Source organism: Camelina sativa, chromosome 12 (genome assembly GCF_000633955.1).
Source record: "Camelina sativa cultivar DH55 chromosome 12, Cs, whole genome shotgun sequence".
NCBI lineage: Eukaryota > Viridiplantae > Streptophyta > Magnoliopsida > Brassicales > Brassicaceae > Camelina > Camelina sativa.
In genome coordinates this window covers 29,225,022-29,246,747 of record NC_025696.1, presented here as the reverse complement: position 1 = coordinate 29,246,747, position 21,726 = coordinate 29,225,022, and the positions used below count along the sequence as shown (strand labels likewise).

The 21,726-nt window shown below is 36.8% G+C and overlaps 6 protein-coding genes, 1 long non-coding RNA gene and 1 other non-coding gene across 8 annotated transcripts; 4 read left to right on the top strand and 4 right to left on the bottom strand.

Annotated features, from left to right (window-relative positions):
- On the top strand, window positions 3,948-5,729 carry LOC104732862 (plant cysteine oxidase 2). Its single transcript, XM_010452455.2, has 5 exons — window positions 3,948-4,459; window positions 4,568-4,686; window positions 4,781-4,910; window positions 4,996-5,214; window positions 5,442-5,729. Exons 1-5 carry the CDS (start codon window positions 4,216-4,218, stop codon window positions 5,564-5,566), a joined length of 837 nt encoding a protein of 278 aa, XP_010450757.1. The 5' UTR covers window positions 3,948-4,215; the 3' UTR covers window positions 5,567-5,729.
- TRNAA-AGC lies at window positions 5,895-5,967 on the top strand. Its single transcript has one exon. It is a non-coding gene; the product is annotated as a tRNA-Ala (tRNA).
- LOC104732861 (translation factor GUF1 homolog, mitochondrial) lies at window positions 6,104-8,636 on the bottom strand. Its single transcript, XM_010452454.2, has 3 exons — window positions 8,291-8,636; window positions 7,439-8,171; window positions 6,104-7,258 (listed from the first exon to the last, which is right to left on the bottom strand). The coding sequence occupies exons 1-3, from the start codon at window positions 8,609-8,611 to the stop codon at window positions 6,321-6,323; spliced, it is 1,992 nt and encodes a 663-aa protein (XP_010450756.1). The 5' UTR covers window positions 8,612-8,636; the 3' UTR covers window positions 6,104-6,320.
- LOC109128095 lies at window positions 10,254-10,692 on the bottom strand. Its single transcript, XR_002034549.1, has 3 exons — window positions 10,628-10,692; window positions 10,436-10,544; window positions 10,254-10,356 (listed from the first exon to the last, which is right to left on the bottom strand). It is a non-coding gene; the product is annotated as an uncharacterized LOC109128095 (long non-coding RNA).
- Window positions 10,769-12,299, bottom strand: LOC104732860 (probable polygalacturonase At1g80170). Its single transcript, XM_019233691.1, has 5 exons — window positions 12,141-12,299; window positions 11,864-12,001; window positions 11,216-11,389; window positions 11,091-11,111; window positions 10,769-10,984 (listed from the first exon to the last, which is right to left on the bottom strand). The coding sequence occupies exons 1-5, from the start codon at window positions 12,297-12,299 to the stop codon at window positions 10,769-10,771; spliced, it is 708 nt and encodes a 235-aa protein (XP_019089236.1).
- Window positions 12,861-15,034, bottom strand: LOC104733978 (protein CLP1 homolog 5-like). The gene is made up of 9 exons (XM_010453496.1): window positions 14,846-15,034; window positions 14,513-14,581; window positions 14,329-14,421; window positions 13,989-14,230; window positions 13,766-13,904; window positions 13,631-13,687; window positions 13,418-13,555; window positions 13,092-13,324; window positions 12,861-12,993 (listed from the first exon to the last, which is right to left on the bottom strand). The coding sequence occupies exons 1-9, from the start codon at window positions 15,032-15,034 to the stop codon at window positions 12,861-12,863; spliced, it is 1,293 nt and encodes a 430-aa protein (XP_010451798.1).
- LOC104732859 (uncharacterized protein YtfP-like) lies at window positions 15,295-18,393 on the top strand. The gene is made up of 15 exons (XM_010452451.2): window positions 15,295-15,701; window positions 15,795-15,854; window positions 15,972-16,085; window positions 16,158-16,245; window positions 16,339-16,484; window positions 16,570-16,671; window positions 16,760-16,831; window positions 16,921-17,020; window positions 17,104-17,186; window positions 17,277-17,354; window positions 17,445-17,543; window positions 17,638-17,688; window positions 17,781-17,837; window positions 18,009-18,050; window positions 18,135-18,393. Exons 1-15 carry the CDS (start codon window positions 15,450-15,452, stop codon window positions 18,240-18,242), a joined length of 1,452 nt encoding a protein of 483 aa, XP_010450753.1. The 5' UTR covers window positions 15,295-15,449; the 3' UTR covers window positions 18,243-18,393.
- On the top strand, window positions 18,792-20,415 carry LOC104732858 (AAA-ATPase At5g40000). Its single transcript, XM_010452450.1, has one exon. It carries the CDS (start codon window positions 18,867-18,869, stop codon window positions 20,277-20,279), a length of 1,413 nt encoding a protein of 470 aa, XP_010450752.1. The 5' UTR covers window positions 18,792-18,866; the 3' UTR covers window positions 20,280-20,415.

Genomic DNA, 21,726 nt, shown 5'->3' with positions numbered 1-21,726 from the left:
TCCTAGGGACATAACAATCAACCTAGGGAACCACCAACACAATCTAGGGCCCATCGATCCTCTCTTCCGTCCCAACACCCATTCCGCGTTGATACCACAAAGGCAACCAACCGGACACACCTCTCCCTCCGCGTTGTTACCCCATGTAAACAACCAGGTATTCAAGCCACATCGTCATGCAACAGTTCGGGCTAGTAGCTAACTAGACACCGAATTTTCCTGCCATGAGATCCCTCTGGATTAGCTCACCGGACTTCCACACAACTTGTTGGGAACAGAGATCGACCTCTAGCTATGAACCGAGACGTTTAACTCGAGGACTAGCTAGGTCAAGAACTTAACTCTAAGTCTACTGACACATTAATTAAGCACAAGACTCAACACACAATCAAGCAAGAAAACAAGCAATAATAGCAAGCAACAAGCAAGATTAACACATCCCACACAAGCACTTAAGCAGCAAGAAAACAATCATGCAACTTAAGAAAAAAAAAAAAGAAATCATGCATGCAACCCTAATCATGCATCCTACCCAAATATTTATCCCCCATGGATAATATTCTTACCAACTATTTTTCTTTTGGTTTAAATTTCTATAATTTATTATGCATGCAAGATTTTTCTCCACATTTAAACATATGCATGCGACTCTTTCTTCCCTGGAAATTCTCGCATGACTTGTAGAAATATTCTCCAAGGAGCTAGTCCTTTACCAAGTTCATGAGAATAATTCACTAAATTTTTGGGCACACATGCGGCTCTTTCCACCCTTAGAGATTCTCGCATGGTCTCACCAAAAATAACTCATCCTATAGACTGATTTTCTATCAAATTCATGAGATTAACTTCTAAATTTTTGAGGCCCTCATGCAGCTCTTTCCACCCTTGGAGATTCTCACATGGCCTCTCCAAAGCCACCCATCTCATGAATTGATCTCTCCCATCATGTCTACTAGGATCTAACCTCCTCAAAATTCATGCAAAAGAAAAATTAATACTTAAATTTTAACCTGTATAATACCCTTATAACCCCAGACTAAGTAAGATAAATTCTTACTAAATTTTCCATCGATCCCCATGACCGAGAAAATTCCCAAATCGAACATGCAAAGCATTTCACACTTGCAATCAATTTTTTTACAAAAATAACCAACCACCGAAAACCCCAAAAAAACAAGCACGCAAAGCATTTCACACGTGCAGCTAATTTTAAAAAATGCAATTCTCCCCCAAGAATGTATTAAACCCCAAAAAAAAATCCCTCTTGACTACATGCAATCATTTAGATCTACATGCAAAAAGGAAACCATACATCACATAAAGGCCGATGCAAGAGCTAGAGAGCTAATGCACCTCTCACAAGCAAGATCCACAACTTGCTCACAACAAATCCACAACCACAACTCACCTTAGCTTTGAAGATCTTGGCCGATTGGGCTTCACCACACCACGCCGATCTGACAGCACTTCCTCTTGCTCCTTAGCTTCCACCTTCCTCTAGATCTCCTCTTTCTTCCTCTTCTTTGGTCAAAAATCAAGAGATTTTCTCTTTAAAAGTTTGAGAGAAAAATTTGGGCAGAGCTTTGGTGTTTGAGAGAGTTTTTGGTCGCAAATGAAGAGCCAAAGGGGCTATTTATAAATTCTTTGGTCGACTTCTTGGCTGGGCATGTGGCGAGCTTCAATCGACAAGTGTCATGTTTTTTGCGTGTAAAACATACACACTCTCACTCACGCACACGTGTATAACACTCACTGGCGGAAACCACTTAATCTGGCGACACATGGCTTGGCTCCCCCATGCAGAGACCCTTCCACTTCTTCGTCCATCCCGCGTTTCTCTTGCGTCCCAAGCACTCTGTACTCGTCCGCCGTTCAAGGTTCTCATGTCCGCGGTTTTATTTCCTCGTCCGTGTCCAGCCCTTCTGTCCGTAACTCTCGATTCTCTCGTCCGTGACTTTCGATTTCTTCATCCATCTCCAGGCCTCTCGTACCACACGTACGTCCCGTCCATGGTCCCGCGGTACATCGGCCGTTGGGCTGATACGCGGCCATTCCGTTCCCATGGTCTGTTTTACGTCCTTCTCATCATTTTCCACGGCCATCACTTTCTTTACCCATTTCTTTGATCTTTCTCCATCGTCCTCGATCATCCATCATCCAGTTCTCTGGATGTCCTGACGGTTCTCATCCGTTCTTCGGTTCTTGACCGTTCCTCAACTTGGTAACTTATTTCACAAGTCACTTGGGTCATTCCTTAAGATTTTCTTTCCTCCTCTTTTCCGATGTATTTCCTCGTCCTTCGGACACGTTTTCATGGTTTGGTATGTACATCTTGATATGGGTCATTATAACCCTGGTAAAGCTAATTTGGTTGCAGATGCTCTGAGTCGGAAGAGAGCGACTTTGGCTCGGGAGAAGGATATGAAGTCCCTGGTAGGAGAGATCAGTGCATTGAGATTGTGTGCGGTTTCTCAGGAGTCGTTAGGGTTGGAGGCGGCTGATAGAGCAGATCTTCTGAGCATGGTGCGGTTGGCTCAGGAGAAGGATCTGGGGCTGGTGAATGCTTCTAAGAATGTTGATTCAGAGTATCAGATCTCAGCTAATGGTACTATTTTGGTACATGGGCAGCTTTGTGTGCCCAAGGATGAATATTTTTGAAATCTTCATTGGGATCCAAATGTTTTGCAATACAAACTAATAATAAACATAACTAAAGAGTTCTATATGATTTCTTACGACAAAATGTTCGCCGTTAACGATGGACAGTTGGTCACCAACATACTGCTCGTTAGCCACTGACATGAAAATTTTGTGCCACGTTAATATATTTGAAATCTTCGTTGGGATCAAAATGTTTTGCGATGAAAACTAATAATAAACATAACTAAAGAGTTCTATATGATTCTTGACGAGAAAAAGTTCGCTGTTAACGATGGGCAGTTGACCACCAACGTACTGCTCGTTAGCCACTGACATGAAAATTTTGTGCCACGTTAATATTTTTGAAATTTTCATTGGGATCCAAATGTTTTGCGATACAAACTAATAATAAACATAACTAAAGAGTTCTATATGATTTCTTACGAGAAAATGTTTGCCATTAACGATGGATAGTTGGCCACCAACGTACTACTCGTTAGCCACTGACATGAAAATTTTGTGCCACGTTAACATTTTTGAAATCTTCGTTGGGATCCAAATGTTTTGTGATACAAACTAATAATAAACATAACTAAAGAGTTCTATATGATTTCTTACGACAAAATGTTCGCCGTTAACGATGGGCAGTTGGCCACCAACGTACTGCTCGTTAGCCACTGACATGAAAATTTTGTGCCACGTTAATATTTTTGAAATCTTTGTTGGGATCAAAATGTTTTGCGATGAAAACTAATAATAAAAATAACTAAAGAGTTCTATATGATTCCTGATGAGAAAAAGTTTGCCGTTAACGATTGGCAATTGGCCACCAACGTAGTGCTCGTTAGCCATTGATATGAAAATTTTGTGCCACGTTAATATTTTTGAAATCTTCGTTGGGATCAAAATATTTTTATTATTTATTTTATGTATGTTTTCCATAATCATAATATGTTTATGCATTATTTTGTTTTTTTATTTCAAAACATTTTTAAAATTTTTCATCTTTAAAAAGTATTCATTATACAATCTTTCTAATCTCTCTCAATAAGTTTACCAATTTCCTTATATTACCCTTACATTTATCATGCTAACTTTACCATTTTACACACATTTGACCCATTCATTGTAACTCAAAATATTCCTAAAAAGATGAATTAAAATAAGAGGGATTATATTTATTAAAAGAAAAGAAAAAAAGAAACACAAAACACAAAACCCGCCGTTGGAAACAAACCCGCCCATAGGAAAAAAGAAGAAAAAAAAAAGATCTCTTGACTGAGAGACAGAAAAAAAAGCATGGCCCCTGGTTTCTCTTCTTCTCTTTGGAATCTATCTATCTTCTTCCACCCTTTACTTCCTCAAAATAATCCTCTTTTATCCACTTCTCACCTTCTCCTCGTTTATCCCAAAAACTGTTATTTTCCTCTCTTCTTACCATTTTTGTTATTAACTCTTCTTATCTATACACCCAAATCGAACAGTATTCGATAACCCCAGATTGGCTTAAGGTTCTGTTTTTGATTTGGTCGGGGCAGAGAAGTAAAGAAAAAACTAGGGTGTTTCTTTTAAAAAATGGGAACTGGTACAGTTGTGTCTGGACGAGTAAGGAAAGATCTCTCAAGAACGAATCCAAATGGGAATATTCCTCCTGAGAGTCGTTCTAATTCACGTAAGAAGAAGATCCAACGACGGAGCAAGAGAACCCTAATCTCTCCGGTTCAGAAACTGGTCGATACTTGTAAGAAAGTTTTCGCTAATGCCAAATCTGGAACCGTCCCGTCTCAAGATAACATTCAGATGCTTCGAGCCGTTTTGGGTAATTCCAATGATCCTTCTTCTTTTTTTATGAGTTTTGGCCTTTTGGGTTTATAAAAGTTTGAAACTGTATTAATGATTTTATTGGGAACGTTTGCGACTTGATCAGATGAAATCAAGCCTGAGGATGTTGGTGTGAGTCCTAAGATGCCGTATTTTCGATCTAAAGTGACTGGTCGATCTCCGTTAGTGACGTATCTTCACATCTATGCATGTCATAGCTTCTCGGTACATATAATAGTCTTAAGAAACCTTGAACCAGTCTCTTTGTTTCTCAAATTTCTTATTTTGCGTATTTGTTTTGCTTTGTGTGTGTAACAAGATTGGCATTTTCTGTTTACCATCATCTGGTGTAATCCCTCTTCACAATCACCCGGAGATGACTGTTTTTAGTAAGCTCTTGTTTGGTACAATGCACATCAAATCCTATGATTGGGTTGCTGATTCTCCCCGTAAGTTATATTACATTTCCGTTAACCAGAATTTGTATCTGTTAGGATTGATGTATTGATTATTGTTGTTTTTGGATCAATGTAGAGCCGAGTTCGGATACTCGTTTGGCCAAAGTGAATGTTGATTCGGATTTTACTGCACCTTGTGACACTTCCATACTCTATCCAGCGGATGGAGGTAATATGCACTGCTTCACTGCGAAAACGGCTTGCGCGGTTCTTGATGTTCTTGGTCCTCCTTACTCTGATCCCGCAGGACGTCATTGTACTTACTATTTCGATCTTCCGTTCTCCAGTTTCTCAGGTACCGTTTTAGAAAAACCTCCTTTTTTATTTTTCTATGTTTTGTGTTAGATTTTTAGTAGTAAGGGTGAACATAAACAGCCGACCAAACCCGAATAGGAAAGAGAGTTTGATAATAATGAACTAGACCAATCAAGTAACTAAACTTAGATATAGAAAAAAAAATACATTGGGTGCCTATTTTAGTAGTTTGATACATCTTTGTGTGTGTGTTTTGGGAATGTTCAGTGGATGGAGTCGCGGTTGCGGAAGAGGAGAAAGAAGGTTATGAATGGTTGAAGGAGAGGGAAGAAGAGCCAGAGGATTTGACGGTTACAGCAATGATGTATAGTGGACCAACCATCAAAGAATGAATGAAAAAAAAAAACAAAAAAAGAATGGAAACATAGCAAAAACAAAAAGAGAATGCCTTTCTTTTTTCCTTTTTGTGTTTTCTTGATTTCTTCTGTTTGTTTTTTTGGCTGTATATAAAAGAAAGAGGTTTTTGAAAGTACACACAAGGACAAATCTAGTATCTAGGTAACGGAGAAGAACAAGTACATACACCTTTGTCGGAATGTTGTAGTCTCTGACTCTCTGTTTAAGTCAAAGATAGCGATCCTTAGAAATTGCTGTCGTCTTGTTTCTTGTCTCAGATGACGATATAAATTAAAATCTAATAAGTTGTATTAGTATGCAACCGGGGATGTAGCCCAGATGGTAGAGCGCTTGCTTAGCATGCGAGAGGTACGGGGATCGATACCCCGCATCTCCATTGTTTTCCGTTTTTCTACTAAAAGTATTTCAAAATGACCACTAGGTTTTGCACGCTTTACAAAAAAATCTCACTACTTCGAAATTTAATTACAAAACCCCCTACCCTTTTTTTGATTTTTACATTTATTCAGCAATTCTTGGGTTATGTCTTTATTATGAGAAACTGAAAAATATTCTCAACGTTCTAAACCGTAAAGAAACCTCAAAACTTGCGGCTTGACAATTTTACAAACAGTAATATGCATTATGCAGCAAAGAAACAAAAAATTATAAATTTCCCAAAAAATAATCTTTAATTTCGTAAACTACTTCTCTCGACCCTTGTCACTTGTCATCTCCTCTTGAAGACTTCTAGGAGACTTTGAGTATTTGTTGAAAAGCTTCGTGTGGAATATCAACAGAACCAACTCGTTTCATACGTTTCTTCCCTTCTTTCTGTTTCTCAAGAAGCTTCTTCTTCCGAGTTATGTCTCCTCCATAACATTTTGCAAGCACGTTCTTTCTCATCGCCGAGATTGTATCTCTTGCTATGATCTTTGAACCAATAGCGGCTTGTATCATCACTTCAAACATTTGCCTCTCGATGTACGTCTTAAGCTTCTCAACCAGTTCTTTACCCACACGGTATGCTTTCAGCTTGTGAACAATAGTGGCTAACGCATCAACTGCTTGCCCGTTCAACAAAATATCGACCTTCACAAGATCTGATGCCTGGTACTCCGCATCCTCGTAGTCGAAAGATGCATAACCTGACGTTATGCTTTTCAATTCATCGTAGAAATCGACAACTATTTCCCTCAAAGGTAACTGGTACTTCAAGAAAACCCGTTGTGCGTCCATAAACGTATATTCTAGTTGCTGACCTCTTCGATCAGAGCAGAGGTTGATAACAGCTCCTACGTACTCACTTGGAAGGATGATTGTGGCGATTACCGTTGGCTCCCAAGAAGCTGTGACTCGGTATTTGGGGTTTGAGGGTAAGGCAGCTGGATTCTGCACTTGTAACTTTGTTCCATCTGAGTATTCGAATGTGTAAGGAACAGTAGGGATCGTGGAGATCACTTGTGTACCGTATTCTTGCTCAAGTCGTTGATGAAATACATCCATGTGAAGCAAACCGAGGAAACCACATCTAAATCCCATTCCAAGAGCTGTACTTGTTTCCTTAGCTACTGATACACTTGCATCGTTGCATGTCAGTTTCTCTATGGCATGACTAAGTGCTTCAAAATCAGATCCATCAGCGGGATACACGCCTGAGAACACCATATGCCTCACCGGCTTGAAACCTATATTCCAAAGGATTAAACCCCCAGTCAGGAAGCATGAAACAGGATTTTTAAGCAGCTTATTGGTGTTATACATTACCAAAGAGAATCTCAAAACGACATAAATGAAGTCCTAAACTCATCTATTCTTAATTACAAAAGATCTTAGGAGCTGCACAGGAGACTACAAAAGAAAAGTACCTGGAAGAGGCTCAACAGTAGTTTTTGTTCTGTAGATTGTGTCGCCAATACGTGCCTCTTTTGTAGTTCGCATACCGGTAACTATATAACCAACTTGTCCAGTCAAAAGCATTCCTGTAGAAGTAAGTTCAGGATGCATAATCCCTACATCTAATACTTCATAAGACTGACCCGATGCAGCAAACGAAACCTTATCCCCTTTAGTCAGCATTCCATCAACAACAGAAACATAGCAAATGACACCTTTGTACTCATTAAAAAAGGAATCAAACAAAAGCATCCGTAGAGGCGAATCACTAATCCCAGGAGGAGGAGGTATCCGTTCTATAACCGCAGGAAGAACATGCTCGAGACCTAAACCGGTTTTAGCAGACACTAGAAGCACATCTTCTGTATCAAGATCAAACATGGATTTCAACTGAGCTTTGACACGCTCAGGATCAGCTGTTGGTTGATCAATCTTGTTAATCACAGGTACAATGGTAAGGTTAGATTCAAAAGCTAAGTAAAAATTAGCAACCGTCTGTGCTTGAACACCTTGAGCCGCATCAACAACCAAAAGAGCACCTTGACAAGCTGATAAAGATCTAGAAACCTCATAGCTAAAGTCAACATGACCTGGTGTATCAATTAAGTTCAGAAGAAACCCACTCGCTTCTTGATCCTTTACTTTGTTTTGATAAAACATCGTCGCCGTCTGAGCTTTCACTGTGATACCTCTCTCCCTCTCTACCTAAACCAAACCCCAAAATAAGATTCAAAAATCGAAACTTTATACTCTCATTATCGAAATTAGAACATTTCATGTCAATCTAATTCTAAAAAAGACATAAACTTTGAGGAAGAAGTTACCTGCAATTTGTCGAGATACTGAGGCTGGCCATGGCCTTTCTTGATTGTGCCAGTAAGTTCCATGAGACGATCAGCCAAAGTGGATTTCCCATGATCAATATGAGCAATGATGGAGAAATTTCGAATCTTTTCGGAAGGAAACTGGGTCAAATCAATGGTGGGTTCTTTCGAGTTATGTCTAGAATCAGAGCTGAAACCGTAAGCTTGGTACAATCCGATACATAGAGGATCTCTTCGGTTGGATTTGAGTGTGCTGAACAAGATTGAGAATGCTTGTCTAGATGATTTTAGGGTTTTAGACGCTCTGTACATAGAACCCATTTGAGGGGTTTTGCGAAAAGGAGTGAGATTTGGAGACTTTCTCAATAACACGAAGAAGTTTTAGAGGAAACTCATCTCTTTGCTAAAACGACACCGTATCATGAGATTTCCGAGAACCAATGTTATTATTGAGTGGTTTAATCGAACCGGATTGAAGCTATTGGTTAAATCCATAATCTTCATTAGCAAACAAAATTTTAATGGTCAAGTTGTTGCTCAGTTTAGCTATAGATTTGGCTGTGGTTAATTTTTGTAATGTTAGACACCACCATACTTATTGTGAGTTTTGTTGTCATGTGATCGAACCTGATTTAGCAATAAAATTGTTGCATAAGTTGAATGTGACCACGAAATACGAATTACACAATTGATGCAGCACATCTTCTCATCAGGCCCGGCTCAAAGTTTAGGTAGACCCGGGACTATTTTATAAAATACATTTAAATATATCTATATTATTTTATATAAAAAAAAATTAACATGTTAAAAAAAATTTTGGACCTTTAAATCCGGTGCTCTTGCACTCCCAGCACATGTGCTAAGTCGGGCACGCTTTACGTGTTTGATATCAACCTATCTCTATTATTTTCGTTTGGACTTTTTTTACTTGGGTTTTGGTGTTACTTCTTAATCACGTTTCTTTCTTTACACGTTGTTGCTTCTTAGGGTTTTCAACTCTTATTTAAGGTTAAGTCTATTATAAGTTGAACGCAGCTTTTTGATATTATTCACAAAGAAAACAGAGAAGTTCTTCTCTATCTTTTTAAGTCTTTGATTTCTCTCTTCTTTTGATCCACTGATCCATAAGAACGAGAACTCTCAGCTACAAATTTGCTCTTCAAGAATCCATAGATATCTTAAGACCTTTTCGTATTTATCTTTCTACATTAACAATTCACATATTCTAGTTGTGGTAAACTTTATCACCAAAAGCACCAATTTTTCTTATTTTATTTCTCAAGATAAATCAAAAGAAAAATCATAAGATAGTTTGAACAAAAAAATGAAAAAAACTAACAAAGTGTTCTAGACAAATGATTCCAAACAAGCTAGTTTTGGCTTCATCACACCATTAAATTCACCTTAAACATTGAATGTGACCACGAATTACACAATTCAAATATTCTAGCTGTGGTAAACGTTTTCACCAAAAACACCAGTTTTAATTATTTTATGTCATAACATAATTTTTTTAAAAAACACAAGCACTATATAGTACTATAGTAGTTCTAATTAAAAAATGAAAAAAAAACTAACAAAGTGTTCTAGACTAATGATTCCAAACAAGCTAGTTTTGGTTCCATCACACCATTGGATTCACCTTTAACATTGATACATTCAGCAGAGGGATGATGATCATGATGCGATTTATGATATATCTTTTCTTCTTCTTCTTCGTTTTCTTCCTGAATGTTTATATCGTTCATGAAAATACCTCTACATGGGACTGATTTGCTGCATAGGAGTTGCACAAAGGGTTTCTTGATTGATGTTCCATGTATGTGATTGTACATTACATTCTTGATCTCCACAGCCTCTGTCTATATGTATATGAATTATACCTCAGTTATTACTTATGCAATAGATTCATACAAGAAAAATCACTAGAGGGAAAAGAAAAGATTACGTACATGGTTTTTGCATTGTCTATGAGGGCAATAAAATTGGTCGATAATAATAGGTCGGGTTGCTCCATGTAGTTTTATACGTTCAAACAAAACATTTCGCACATGTCCTCTTCCTCCCTAATTAATTCAAAGAATAGGAATATGATATTGTCATTACTTAATTAGGGAGAACATAACGCAGATAAACTAGCTTTACCTGCCATGTCTTGATTCTAACCCCATTAGTTGTTTCTCTAAAAGTACAATCTTGAACAACAACATCTTCCACCGTTTCTTTGGTTCCATATCGACCTAAGCTTCCGATACTTGTTTAAAACAAAACAACTTGATCACATAATTATACGAATTTTTTATCTTATAGGTAACAAAAACATTGGAAGAAAAGTACCTTATTCCATGCCCCGGACCACATGAGATTCGTGATATATTAACGTATTTTGAACCGTCACCGATAGATATACAATCATCACCTAAAGAAATCAAAAGTCAATAAAAGCGGTTGACACGGTAAGAAAAGATAAATGATGAATCAATCACCTGTACGGATATTACTATTGTGTACGATAACATTTTGAGAACGTTGAATGTGAATGCCATCAGTGTTAGGGCTATCACCATCAGCGGTTATGGTTAGTTGCTTAACACTAACCCATTTCGAATCTTCCAACGACATTTGAAAATTTGGACTGTCCTTCACCATAATGTTGCTTATATGCACATTACTCGAATGTGATATAACCACCCCCTAAGAAAAGAAAAGAAAAAAAAATCGTAAATTTAATTTGCAGCGAGTTATATATATAACCTTAAACGTGAGAGAGGTTTTACTGGATCAGTGATTTGTTACATACCCTTGGTCTCTTGAGACATGCCTATAAAGAAAAACAAAAATTATATGGGTTTAGATGAATATAAAGTAAAGTAAATTATGCTACTCATCAACACTGGAAAAATATAAAAATGAGAAAGAGCATACTTTTTTATATTTTTTGCAATTTAGAGACCACCATTTTGTTCCTTGACCATCAAGAGTACCACGACCATCGATATGAAGTCCATTTATATGAGCAAATTCGATCCATTGATGGCAATGATTTTTCTTGCATTCCCATTCATCAGGAGATCCGGGAGCAATTACGTATCCACTGATCTAAAAATTATAAACTTTAATGTATTAGTAATGCATAAAATCAAGTGTTTCTAATTCATTAGATGATTTTGTATATATGTTTTAATTTAAAATCTGTTTCAAATCTTATTATATAAGAGTCTGACATCTACTAACATTTTAATAAATATGTGATAATTTAAATATCATTTATATTTTACTCAGATTTTTGACCTGTGTCAGATATTAACATTTTTAAATATTTTATTATAAAAAATTCCAAAAAAGATTTACAAGTTTTAATGTGGTTAATTTTTTTTTTACAAAACTACTCAAAACCTACTTTTCTAGATTTTAGGAAGACTAGTTTTTAAAAAATCATGTATTAATAAAAAATTAGATTTTCAAAAGGATAAAACCCAATAACAGCATTAAACTTGTAAATTTTCAAGGGCTAATCTAGTTAGTAAAAACAAAAAAGTAATGTTAAATATGTATATTAGTCATGCTGCATACCGATAAAATGATTTTCTTGGATTTACAAGGGCCATGAAACTCAATTGGTTGGAGAAGAAATGTGTATCCTTCAGGAATTTCCATAGTTGATTGGGATCCAATGTAATTGCATGTGTCTTCCCATGCATCCTTGAATGCCTGAAACCATTATTAACAAAGGAATGTATTCAAAACTTATATACAAGTTCTGAAGTTTAAATATGTCTTTACAAAAAAAAAAATATATATATATAGAAGTTCTAATATATGTATAGTTTTTACCAAAATGAAAACAAACCTTTGAATCGTCAGAAAATCCATCTCCAATTGCTCCATAGTCAAGAACATTAAAAATTTTATTCTCATTATAGAGAGTAGAACGAGAATGAGCAAATTGAAAAGTGTGGAAGAGAGTTAAAGAAAGAAGAAATGTAAAGAACATTACGGAATTTGTCATTTTCTTCTATCTAATTAACAAAGCACACTGATCAATCTATTTAAACATAAATCTCAGTTACAAAATCTAATTCTATGATTTTTTCTTTTTTTTTTTTGTTAAATTCAAAGATTTTTTTTATTTAATAGCTGAAAATTATTTTTTTTCGAGATTATCAAATAGCTATTAGGTTATAAAACACCTAAAAAGATATATATTAGGTTTTCTTTAACAAATCATATATATAAATATATAAATATATATAGTTACCGAGAAAAAAGGTTTTTTAAAAAAGAGACTTGATTTAAAATGTAGATAGAGGATCTTCTCAATTATTTCATCAATATATGAAAAAGGACGTGTGCGATTAGTAGATTTGTTAAAAAATTCAATGATACTCCCTAATTCATCGAAAATAAAATTTTCAGCAAAATATGAAGTGACTAGTGTATCGGAAGAAAGGTGTTTATAACTCGGCAATGTGAATGTAACATAAGTCAAATTAATCAAAACCAAGATTTCAGTTATACAAAAGGACAAGATTGAAGCTACGTCAGAATCTCTCTTTTAGTTTCTTACTTCTCAAGTTACACGCCATTCCAAAGTCCCCAAGATCAGTGTCTTGCTAGGCAATTCCGCAGCTGATGGAGAGATATATGTAATTCTCTCTTCACCAGTATTAACATTTTTGATACACACAAATCCAGCAACAATGCTGCAAAAAAATCCAATATACATTTGCTTCAAAATTAACAATCGCTTCATCTATATAGCTCAAGTATGAGATAGCAAGAACTTTGTGGGAGATATTACCTTGAGATGATCTGATGATCAGGTTGTTTGGCGTATGAGATAGCAAGAACTTTGTTCACAAGATGTTCGTCAATTGCCACAGGTGTGATCTTCAAAGGATCGTTTCCTCTTCGTCGAGCAGATGTTGATGAACTAGTCTCTGGAAAGTCACCGATTTGATATACTTGAACATCACTGAACTTTACGGTTTTGGTGTAGACGGTGAGATCGTTGGTGACTCCATAGAAATAATTCTGTACATAAGCAAATATGGAAAGCCCTCTAATTTAATCAAACATAGAAAGAAAAAAAACCGATTGATGAAATCGTCATAGTGAAAAGTCTACCTGAATGTTACTGTTCCTCAATGTTTTGCGAAAGTCAGATCCCCTAAAGAAGACTCCAGCTGACTTCTCAAGATTCACGAATTGTAGACTCTTCTTGAATTTTAGATCTTTCTTCAGATCATTGACAAGTGTTTCTTCCTGGAAATGAGAAAGATCAATGTAGGTTTCTTGATTAAGGAGAAGTCCAAAGAAGAGAGAGATAAGATACATTACTTGACCCAGGACAATAACTACAGTTGCATTAAACGTCCTTATTGCATGGAGAAGCAGCTGCAAATTAAAAACATGATACCATATCAAAAAAAAGCTTGTGGCTCATGCAAACATATATACCAGACAAAGAATGACCTCATAGCCTTGACGAACGATAAATCCCATAGTGTCAATCACCATCCCAGAAGCTCGAGATTCAGCGTTTCCAAAAGACTCTTGTTTTAGTTCTCGGGCAAGCTCTTCCACAAGGGATTTGTACAGTCTAAGGTTGGTGCTGAGAGTACCAGAAATGAAAGTTTAGTTTCAAGCTAACAGGACATTATATTGAAACCTATCTAAAGAATTTGAAGTCAGTTACGTTGGTGTTGTGTGACCAAAGTAGTGCACAATAGCCTTGTCAAGAGGAAACCCTTCAACAGGATCCACAGGCATTTCGATAGGAGTAGCAGAAACAGTTCCTGGTATGGTTATGGAGCTTTGACCAATGTTAAGGTCAACATATGTTGGTTTCCAACCATCTTTTGCTGCCCAATTGAGTAGCATCTTAGCCAATGTGCTCTTACCAGAGTCTGTATCCCCTACAATGATAACCCTTGGTCCCTACATGGAGCAAAACCGTAAAGAAAACCCCAAAGAGTTCAAGTTGTTACGTACAACAAGAATAGGAATTAATGATCTCTTTAGTAAGGAAAAAGTACCTGTGAAGGTACAGAATCTCTTGTTGAGGAAGTAGAACGATGTCTTTCTACTAGTAGAGAGTTGTGCACTCTAAGATAGCTCATCATCGGTGTCTAGAACAGAGATATTTCTAGTAAACAGCACAGTTTCTCTTGATATATTAATATAAACTAATTAAGAGTGGGATAGACACCAAAACCTTACCTCACATGATGTATATTCATTTTCTGTGATGCCATCGGTTTCTATTGTTGCACCATACCATGTGAAAACCTAAAAAGTGAGTACGTTTTTTGTATCAGTGATATGTGACCATCATATATAAAGCACAGGTATATTAAGATGATTCAAGTGTCGAAATTATAAATTTTTATATAACCAACTCAACTCAAGAACCCACTTCAACTGTAAAGCATCAAGTGTATAACTTTTTCTATGTAATCAACTTATACCTTCATTTATTAGTCATTTACCTAAAGCTTTATTTTTGATCTAACCCACAAGATGAATTTTGAAGTTGAATATGTAAAAACATACCGCAAATATCATGCGAGGAGGAAATGTGAACCAAACTTCATGTGGAAGCTCATAGCCAAAAATCTCAGCTCCCCCATCGAGCAAACGGAGCCTGAGTGGCCGAGTCCGTTGCACTTCGATCCTGAATTCGCTCTGTTTCTCTAACTTCACTCGTCTTATTTGAGGACCAAACTCACCACCGTACGACATGATCTTCTAGCTCTCTTTCAGGTACTCAGAAAGTGAGAAAGACAAGAAGCTGAGTCTGTGCGTTTGGATATATAAAGAGTTTCAACCGATAGAGAGAAAGACGAAAGGTCTCAAACTTTATTTTCCATATATTCCCGATGTGTTGAGAAATACGAAGCGTCCCATTCAAATCTGTTTAAACGACATCGTCTGGGCTAAAAGGGAACGACGACGTCGTTTTGGAATCTCTAATCATCATCTTCACCGTGTGGCTTCTCAAATTGAGAACTGAAGGGTTTAACGGGTAGTTTAGTTTTCTCAAATCTCTAAGCATCATCTTCACATTCTTTGTTTACTCTTTGTTTACTCTTTGTAGTAGTCGGTTGACGTTGGAATTGAAGAGTAGGATCAAAGTTAGGAACTTTTTTCGAGTGTAATGAGTTTGAATTTGGCAAATCCTTTATGGGTTCCTGTAAAAGCTTTGCTATGTAGAACAATCAAGAGAAGGAGACTTTTCACTACCGCTGCTATAACTAGTTCAGCCTACAAAGGGGAAAAAGATGAGAGTGATGAGCTCTTGGTTGTTGTTGGTGGTGGAGCAGCTGGAGTTTATGGAGCAATCAGGGCTAAGACTCTCTCACCTGATTTGAGAGTTTTGGTTATTGAAAAAGGGAGATTTCTCTCCAAGGTCAGCTTCTCTTCTGTCTTTTGCATTAACTTTAAAAAACTCAATTGGCCAATCAAGGAGATGAATTATGTTCATTTTGTTTATCTTTCGTAGGTTAAGATTTCTGGTGGTGGTCGATGCAATGTGACAAATGGGCATTGCAATGATACTAGTGTGAGTCTTGTTTCATACATAAAGTTTCAAACTTTATACCTGAAAATTGCAGAATCATGATGGTTTAGTTTGAGTTTTGACCTTTTTGGTAACGTAGAAATCGAATTTGTATTGTAGAATTTGGCAGGGCATTATCCTCGTGGTCATAAAGAGCTTAAAGGTTCTTTCTTTTACACACATGGACCTGCTGATACTATGTCATGGTTTTCTGAGCATGGAGTCCCACTAAAGGTTGTGACTTTGCATCCGATTAAAATCTTTAGGTTGTGACTTTGCATCCTAATTCTTGTTGTCTCTTGACAGACTGAAGATGATGGAAGAGTGTTCCCTGTCAGTGATAGTTCATCTTCTGTAATAGATTGTCTCTTAAATGAAGCAAATGTTAGAGGAGGTATTATTTACAACACATTTCTTGAAACACCTATTTGTTCTTAATTGCGCTGTCTCTCTTCATTGATATATCCACTCAATTTCATTAAACCAGTTAGGCTTGAGAGAGGTAAGTCTGTGTTGGCTGCTTCTACTAAACCAGATGGAAAGTTCCTTGTTAAAGTTGGGAAGCAAACTGCTGACACGTCTGAATCTATCGAAGCTACGTATCTTCTGATTGCAACTGGAAGTAGCCAACAGGTTATATAATATCCCATTATTTAGTTTCAAAGCTGGTTTGCATTAAAGGTGTTTTCATGAGATGTTTTGTTTTATTATATTACAGGGTCACTCATTAGCCACTCGATTTGGTCATTCCATTGTAGATCCAGTACCGAGCTTATTCACTTTTAAGATCAATGATCCATTGCTGACTGAATTAGCAGGGGTAAGTTTTCCTCTTAAGATTAGAATTCCCTAGCCCGAAATTTTTTCGATGAGCTTTGTATGTGACATTGTTTATATCTCTTGCCCAGATTAGTTTCTCCAAAGTACAAGCCAGACTGAAATTAGATCATCCACTCCCGGATTTGTCTAACCTTGTGCAGGTGTGCATCTTTTCCCCTTGCTATTGCTAATTTGGTTAACATCCTTTATCATGAGGAAAAGTTCAAATATTACTTTGTTATCTTTCAAGATTGGTCCAATGCTTGTGACACATTGGGGACTTAGTGGACCGGTTATTCTTCGACTCTCTGCATGGGGTGCACGACATCTCTTCAGTTCTAAGTACAAAGGTCTGAATCTTTCATCTCTTAGGGGGATATTTTTTAATCCTGTTAACTTGATGAAGTTTGAACATATTTAAATTTGGCTGTAGGGCATCTTATTGTCGATTTCATACCGGATATAAACATTGAAACTGCCAAATCTGTACTCAAACAACACAAGCAGCAGTTTTCAGTAACAACATTTCATACTTTTACCATTTTGTTCTCTCTGTTTCTTGTGTTTGGTTCTAGAGAATAAACGTTTGAGCATTGTGTGATGCAGAAGCACAAGGTATCCAATTCCTTTCCTCCTCAATTTGGCCTTGTCAACAGATTCTGGAGATACATTCTAGACCGCGAGGTTCTGACAAACCTTCTTACATAGCTTTTCCATATCGTAAAACCTCTTAATCTTACACTAATGTCCGTAATTGTCTTCTTGATCCACCAGGGTTCTTCAAAAGACACTTTGTGGGCCTCAGTGTCAAATAACTCCTTGAGCTCTGTTTCTGATCTTCTTAAACATTGTACATTTCAAGTAACCGGAAAGGTATAACATGAAACATTGAAATTTTTTCAGATTTTATAATAGTACTAGTCAAGATGGGGATGATGACATTGTGTTTCGTTATTTTGCTGCAAAGGGTCAATACAAAGATGAGTTTGTGACAGCAGGAGGAGTTCCTTTATCCGAGGTTCAGTCTCTTCAGACATAAATTACTCTTTTTCTTCTTCTTTTTATTTTTTTGACAAGATCTGATTATTTACTGCCTCTCTCTTTTATAAGGTATCTTTGAAGACAATGGAGAGCAAATTTGTTCCAAATCTTTTCTTTGCGGGGGAGGTAAAGCTACAATGTTTTAAGCATTCATTTGTGCATTTAGCCTACTGACATTCATACATATACCAATACATTTTGGAACATAGACACATGGCATGAGGAAGTAGGTATTCATGTACATACAGATGACAGGACCATCATAACATATCTTACACTTACATTTGTATGTTTCAGGTACTAAATGTAGATGGAGTTACTGGAGGCTTCAATTTCCAGGTAAATAAGGCATTAAGGCAAATATAAAATTGTTAAAAAAAAAAATGGTATATTTGTTATTCATGCAAGTGTTGTTATGTGCAGAACGCTTGGTCAGGTGGATATATTGCAGGGACGCACATCGGCAAATTAGCAGCAAGTAACGGAAGAAGCTCTACGTCTACAGAAAGAAAAGTAATGATAGGATCGTAATTTTCTTGTGAGACAAGTATGGTTAATTTTAGTTATAAAATGTATTCTGTTTATCTATGTAGGAACATAATTTTTCCAATTAGACTAATGTTTGAAATCATATGTGATGAAAGCTTTTGCATAGCATAATGATTCAGAGTTGTTCAACTCATGACAATTGGGTCAAACCCTAGCCATAATTATAGCGATTAATATTTTATCAAATATGATGATTTACAATTTCAGTCAGTTTTGGTCTAGTGTACGATCCTTGAGAGGTTTAAACTTTTAAGACTAGTCTTTTAGTTTATCATTTTCTGATTACCTATTTTTTGGTAGAGGTTAATCTTTTACTTAAATTAATCCTATTCAGTGGAAAACTCTAACGCGCCAGAGACTCGAGAGTCGTCCAATTCATTATTTGACACGGTTTATAATTGGAACCAACGTCGAAAGAGGCAAAAAAAGTGAAACACGAAAGACTTTATAATATATTATACAAGACTTTGTAAAGGTTAGTCGCCGACTTAATGATCACTTGTTTATATAAATAGAGCACACTCTAAACCAAAAACAGAGAAAAAGCATACTACATCAAACACAAAGAAGAAGAAACAAACATTTGTTGTTTGGTGGTAAAGAACGATGATGATGGGTGATTCATTTGGAAGTATGGGCTCAAGCATGGCAAGTTTGTTCTTTCTTTGGGCAACAATTCAACAAATCTTCCCTAACCACTTGAAGATCACAATCAAAGAGTTTCTCTTGTCTTCATTCCAACAACTCTGTTTCGCTCAGAGAGTTTCCGACTATTTCACCAACCTCTTCTCTCCTTACGTCGAGATCAACTTCCCAGAGAGCGATGAGTACAGTTTCAACCAAGCTTTCTCGGCCATCGAGACCTACCTTGACTCGAAATCAACCGACAAGTCCAAACATCTCAAAGGAAGCCAAGTGAAAGAAAGCAAAGGTTTGGTGTTGAAACGAAACGAGCCTAAAGTGAGAGACGAATACAAAGGAGTTAACGTCTGGTGGGAGATTGTGGTTGAGACTGATGGAAACAGATATTACAAGCTCACTTTTCACAACCGTTCAAGGAGTCTTATAACCGATTCGTACGTAAAACATGTTGTTCAAGAAGGGAAGTCGATAATAGTCAAGAACAAGCAAACAAGGCTTTTCACGAATAACTTGAGTACTCAATGGGTTTTTGGCCAGAATATGTGGAGATCTATTGCATTTGAGCACCCTGCGAGTTTTGAGACATTAGCTATGGATCCAAAGAAGAAAGAAGAGATCGTGAGTGACCTCATCGCCTTTAGCAATGGGAAGGAGTATTACAAGAAGATAGGGAAAGCTTGGAAGAGAGGTTACTTATTGTATGGACCGCCAGGAACAGGTAAGTCTACCATGATTTCAGCCATGGCTAATCTTTTAAACTATCACATCTATGATCTTGAACTTACCGCGGTAAAGAACAACTCGGAGTTGAAAAAACTGCTTACGGCAACATCCAGCAAGTCCATTATTGTGATTGAAGACATAGATTGCTCTGCGGAGTTCACTGCTAATAGAATCAAGAAAGAGAGCAACATTAGGGAAAGATATGGAAGAGAAGATAAAGACGAAAACTCGGTTACACTCTCTGGTCTTCTCAACTTCATTGATGGTATTTGGTCGGCTTGTGGACAAGAAAGGATTGTTGTATTCACAACAAACCACTTGGAAAAGCTTGACCCGGCTTTGATCAGGAGAGGAAGAATGGATATGCACATTGAGTTATCTTACTGCACTTACGAAGCGTTCAAGATCCTTGCCAAGAACTACCTCGATCTTGATGGTGATGACGCTCATCCCTTGTTCAGAGAAATCAAGGCTTTGTTGGAGGAGACAATGATTTCTCCAGCTGATGTCGCGGAGAATCTTATGGCTAGAAACCATCAAATTGATGTTGATAAATCCCTGAGCCTTCTAATCAATGCTTTAGAGGAAAACAAGGACAATCAGAAGATCCAACAAGAGAAGAAGAAACAAAAAAAGTTCAAAATATTTGGTTGAGGATTACTATTATTTAGCTTAATTTGATCATTTGATGAACTTAAAACCATAATTTGATTTTCTTTTACTAGTGAATAGTGATATTCCACTATGTATGCAATGTTATTTTTCTTCTCTAATAATAAAAAGAACACAAAAAAAAAAAAAAGAAAAAACTTAGAAGGTGCAAGCAACTTGTTGAATTTAGGAGTTGAAAGAGAGAAACCTAACTTAAAAAGCAGAGTGCAAAGATTTTTTTAACATAGGGAACTCATAAAAATCTCAAAACTCCAATCTGATAGTTTTGGGAAAACGTGAGAACTACAACAACAATACCGTAAGGCATACTGTGTGGACCAACAAAAGACAAATACTTGCCACAGCCATATCTTCATTTCTAAAAGAGGGATACTATATCACATCTAATCCCAATGAGAAAGGCTGCTAGATTCAATCTTTGTGATCTTCTGCAATGTCATTTTATTAAAATCGTTGAATATTTTTATCTAGTGCAAGCGACCAGCCTCTCTCTCCTGAAACACGAGCAGGAATAAAGAAAGTAAATTTGGGTGAAGAATGAATGCAGGGCATAAGATTGAAAAGAAACTAAAAATTCGTTTCAAAGGTTGTAAGAAGCTGACCCTTTCAACTACTCGGGAGAATCTTTGATTCAGTTCCTCTTTGCGCTTCTCGTGGTCGTCGTACATCCTATTAACTTTTCCCCAGTACTCGCTGCACTCTCGGTAATCTGAAGAGAAAAAAAAAAAAGACATAGAGAAATTAGTTAGCCAGTCGGGTCGGGTGGGTTTTGTTATAATGGGCAGGTCGTCGCGGTAAACAACACTTACTTTGATAAGCGTGGGTAATGTATCCACCGAAAAATGCTGCCCAAAGAAACAAACTTTTCTTCCTTTCCAACTGACGTGTGATGCTCGAGATGGTGGTGGTGGAGGAGACGGTGGAAAACGCTCTTCCACAAAACTGCAGAAGCTTCTCGCATTATCAAACCCCCCAAAAAAAAAAAAAATATTGAAAGTGAATCCATCACAAGGAAATTGAACAACAATTATTACCTTTGCAGGAATCGTTCGCTTCATCCTCTCTTCCTCTCGTCAGTAGACCAGTTTAGGGATTCTATTCTTTTTTCTTTTTTTCTTAATCTGTATGTAATAATAATGTAAAAAGAGAATGTATTGTGTAGGTGAAAAAGTTACATTCAATAGTAAGCCAACAGGCCCAATTTGATCCTTCAGCTCTACGAAATTGGTAGTGCGATTTTTTTTTTTGGCGATCGATATCAATCAAATCAGACCAAACCCTAGTTCCCAAATTTCGGACAGGACGAAGGAAGATGATGCGAAACACCGTTGCTAAGGTATAATAGTGGAATCGCAATCTGTGTTTCTGTATGTATGTTTTGTTCGAAGAGCTAAAAATCCAAATGTACACAATTTTTTTTTTTTTTTTT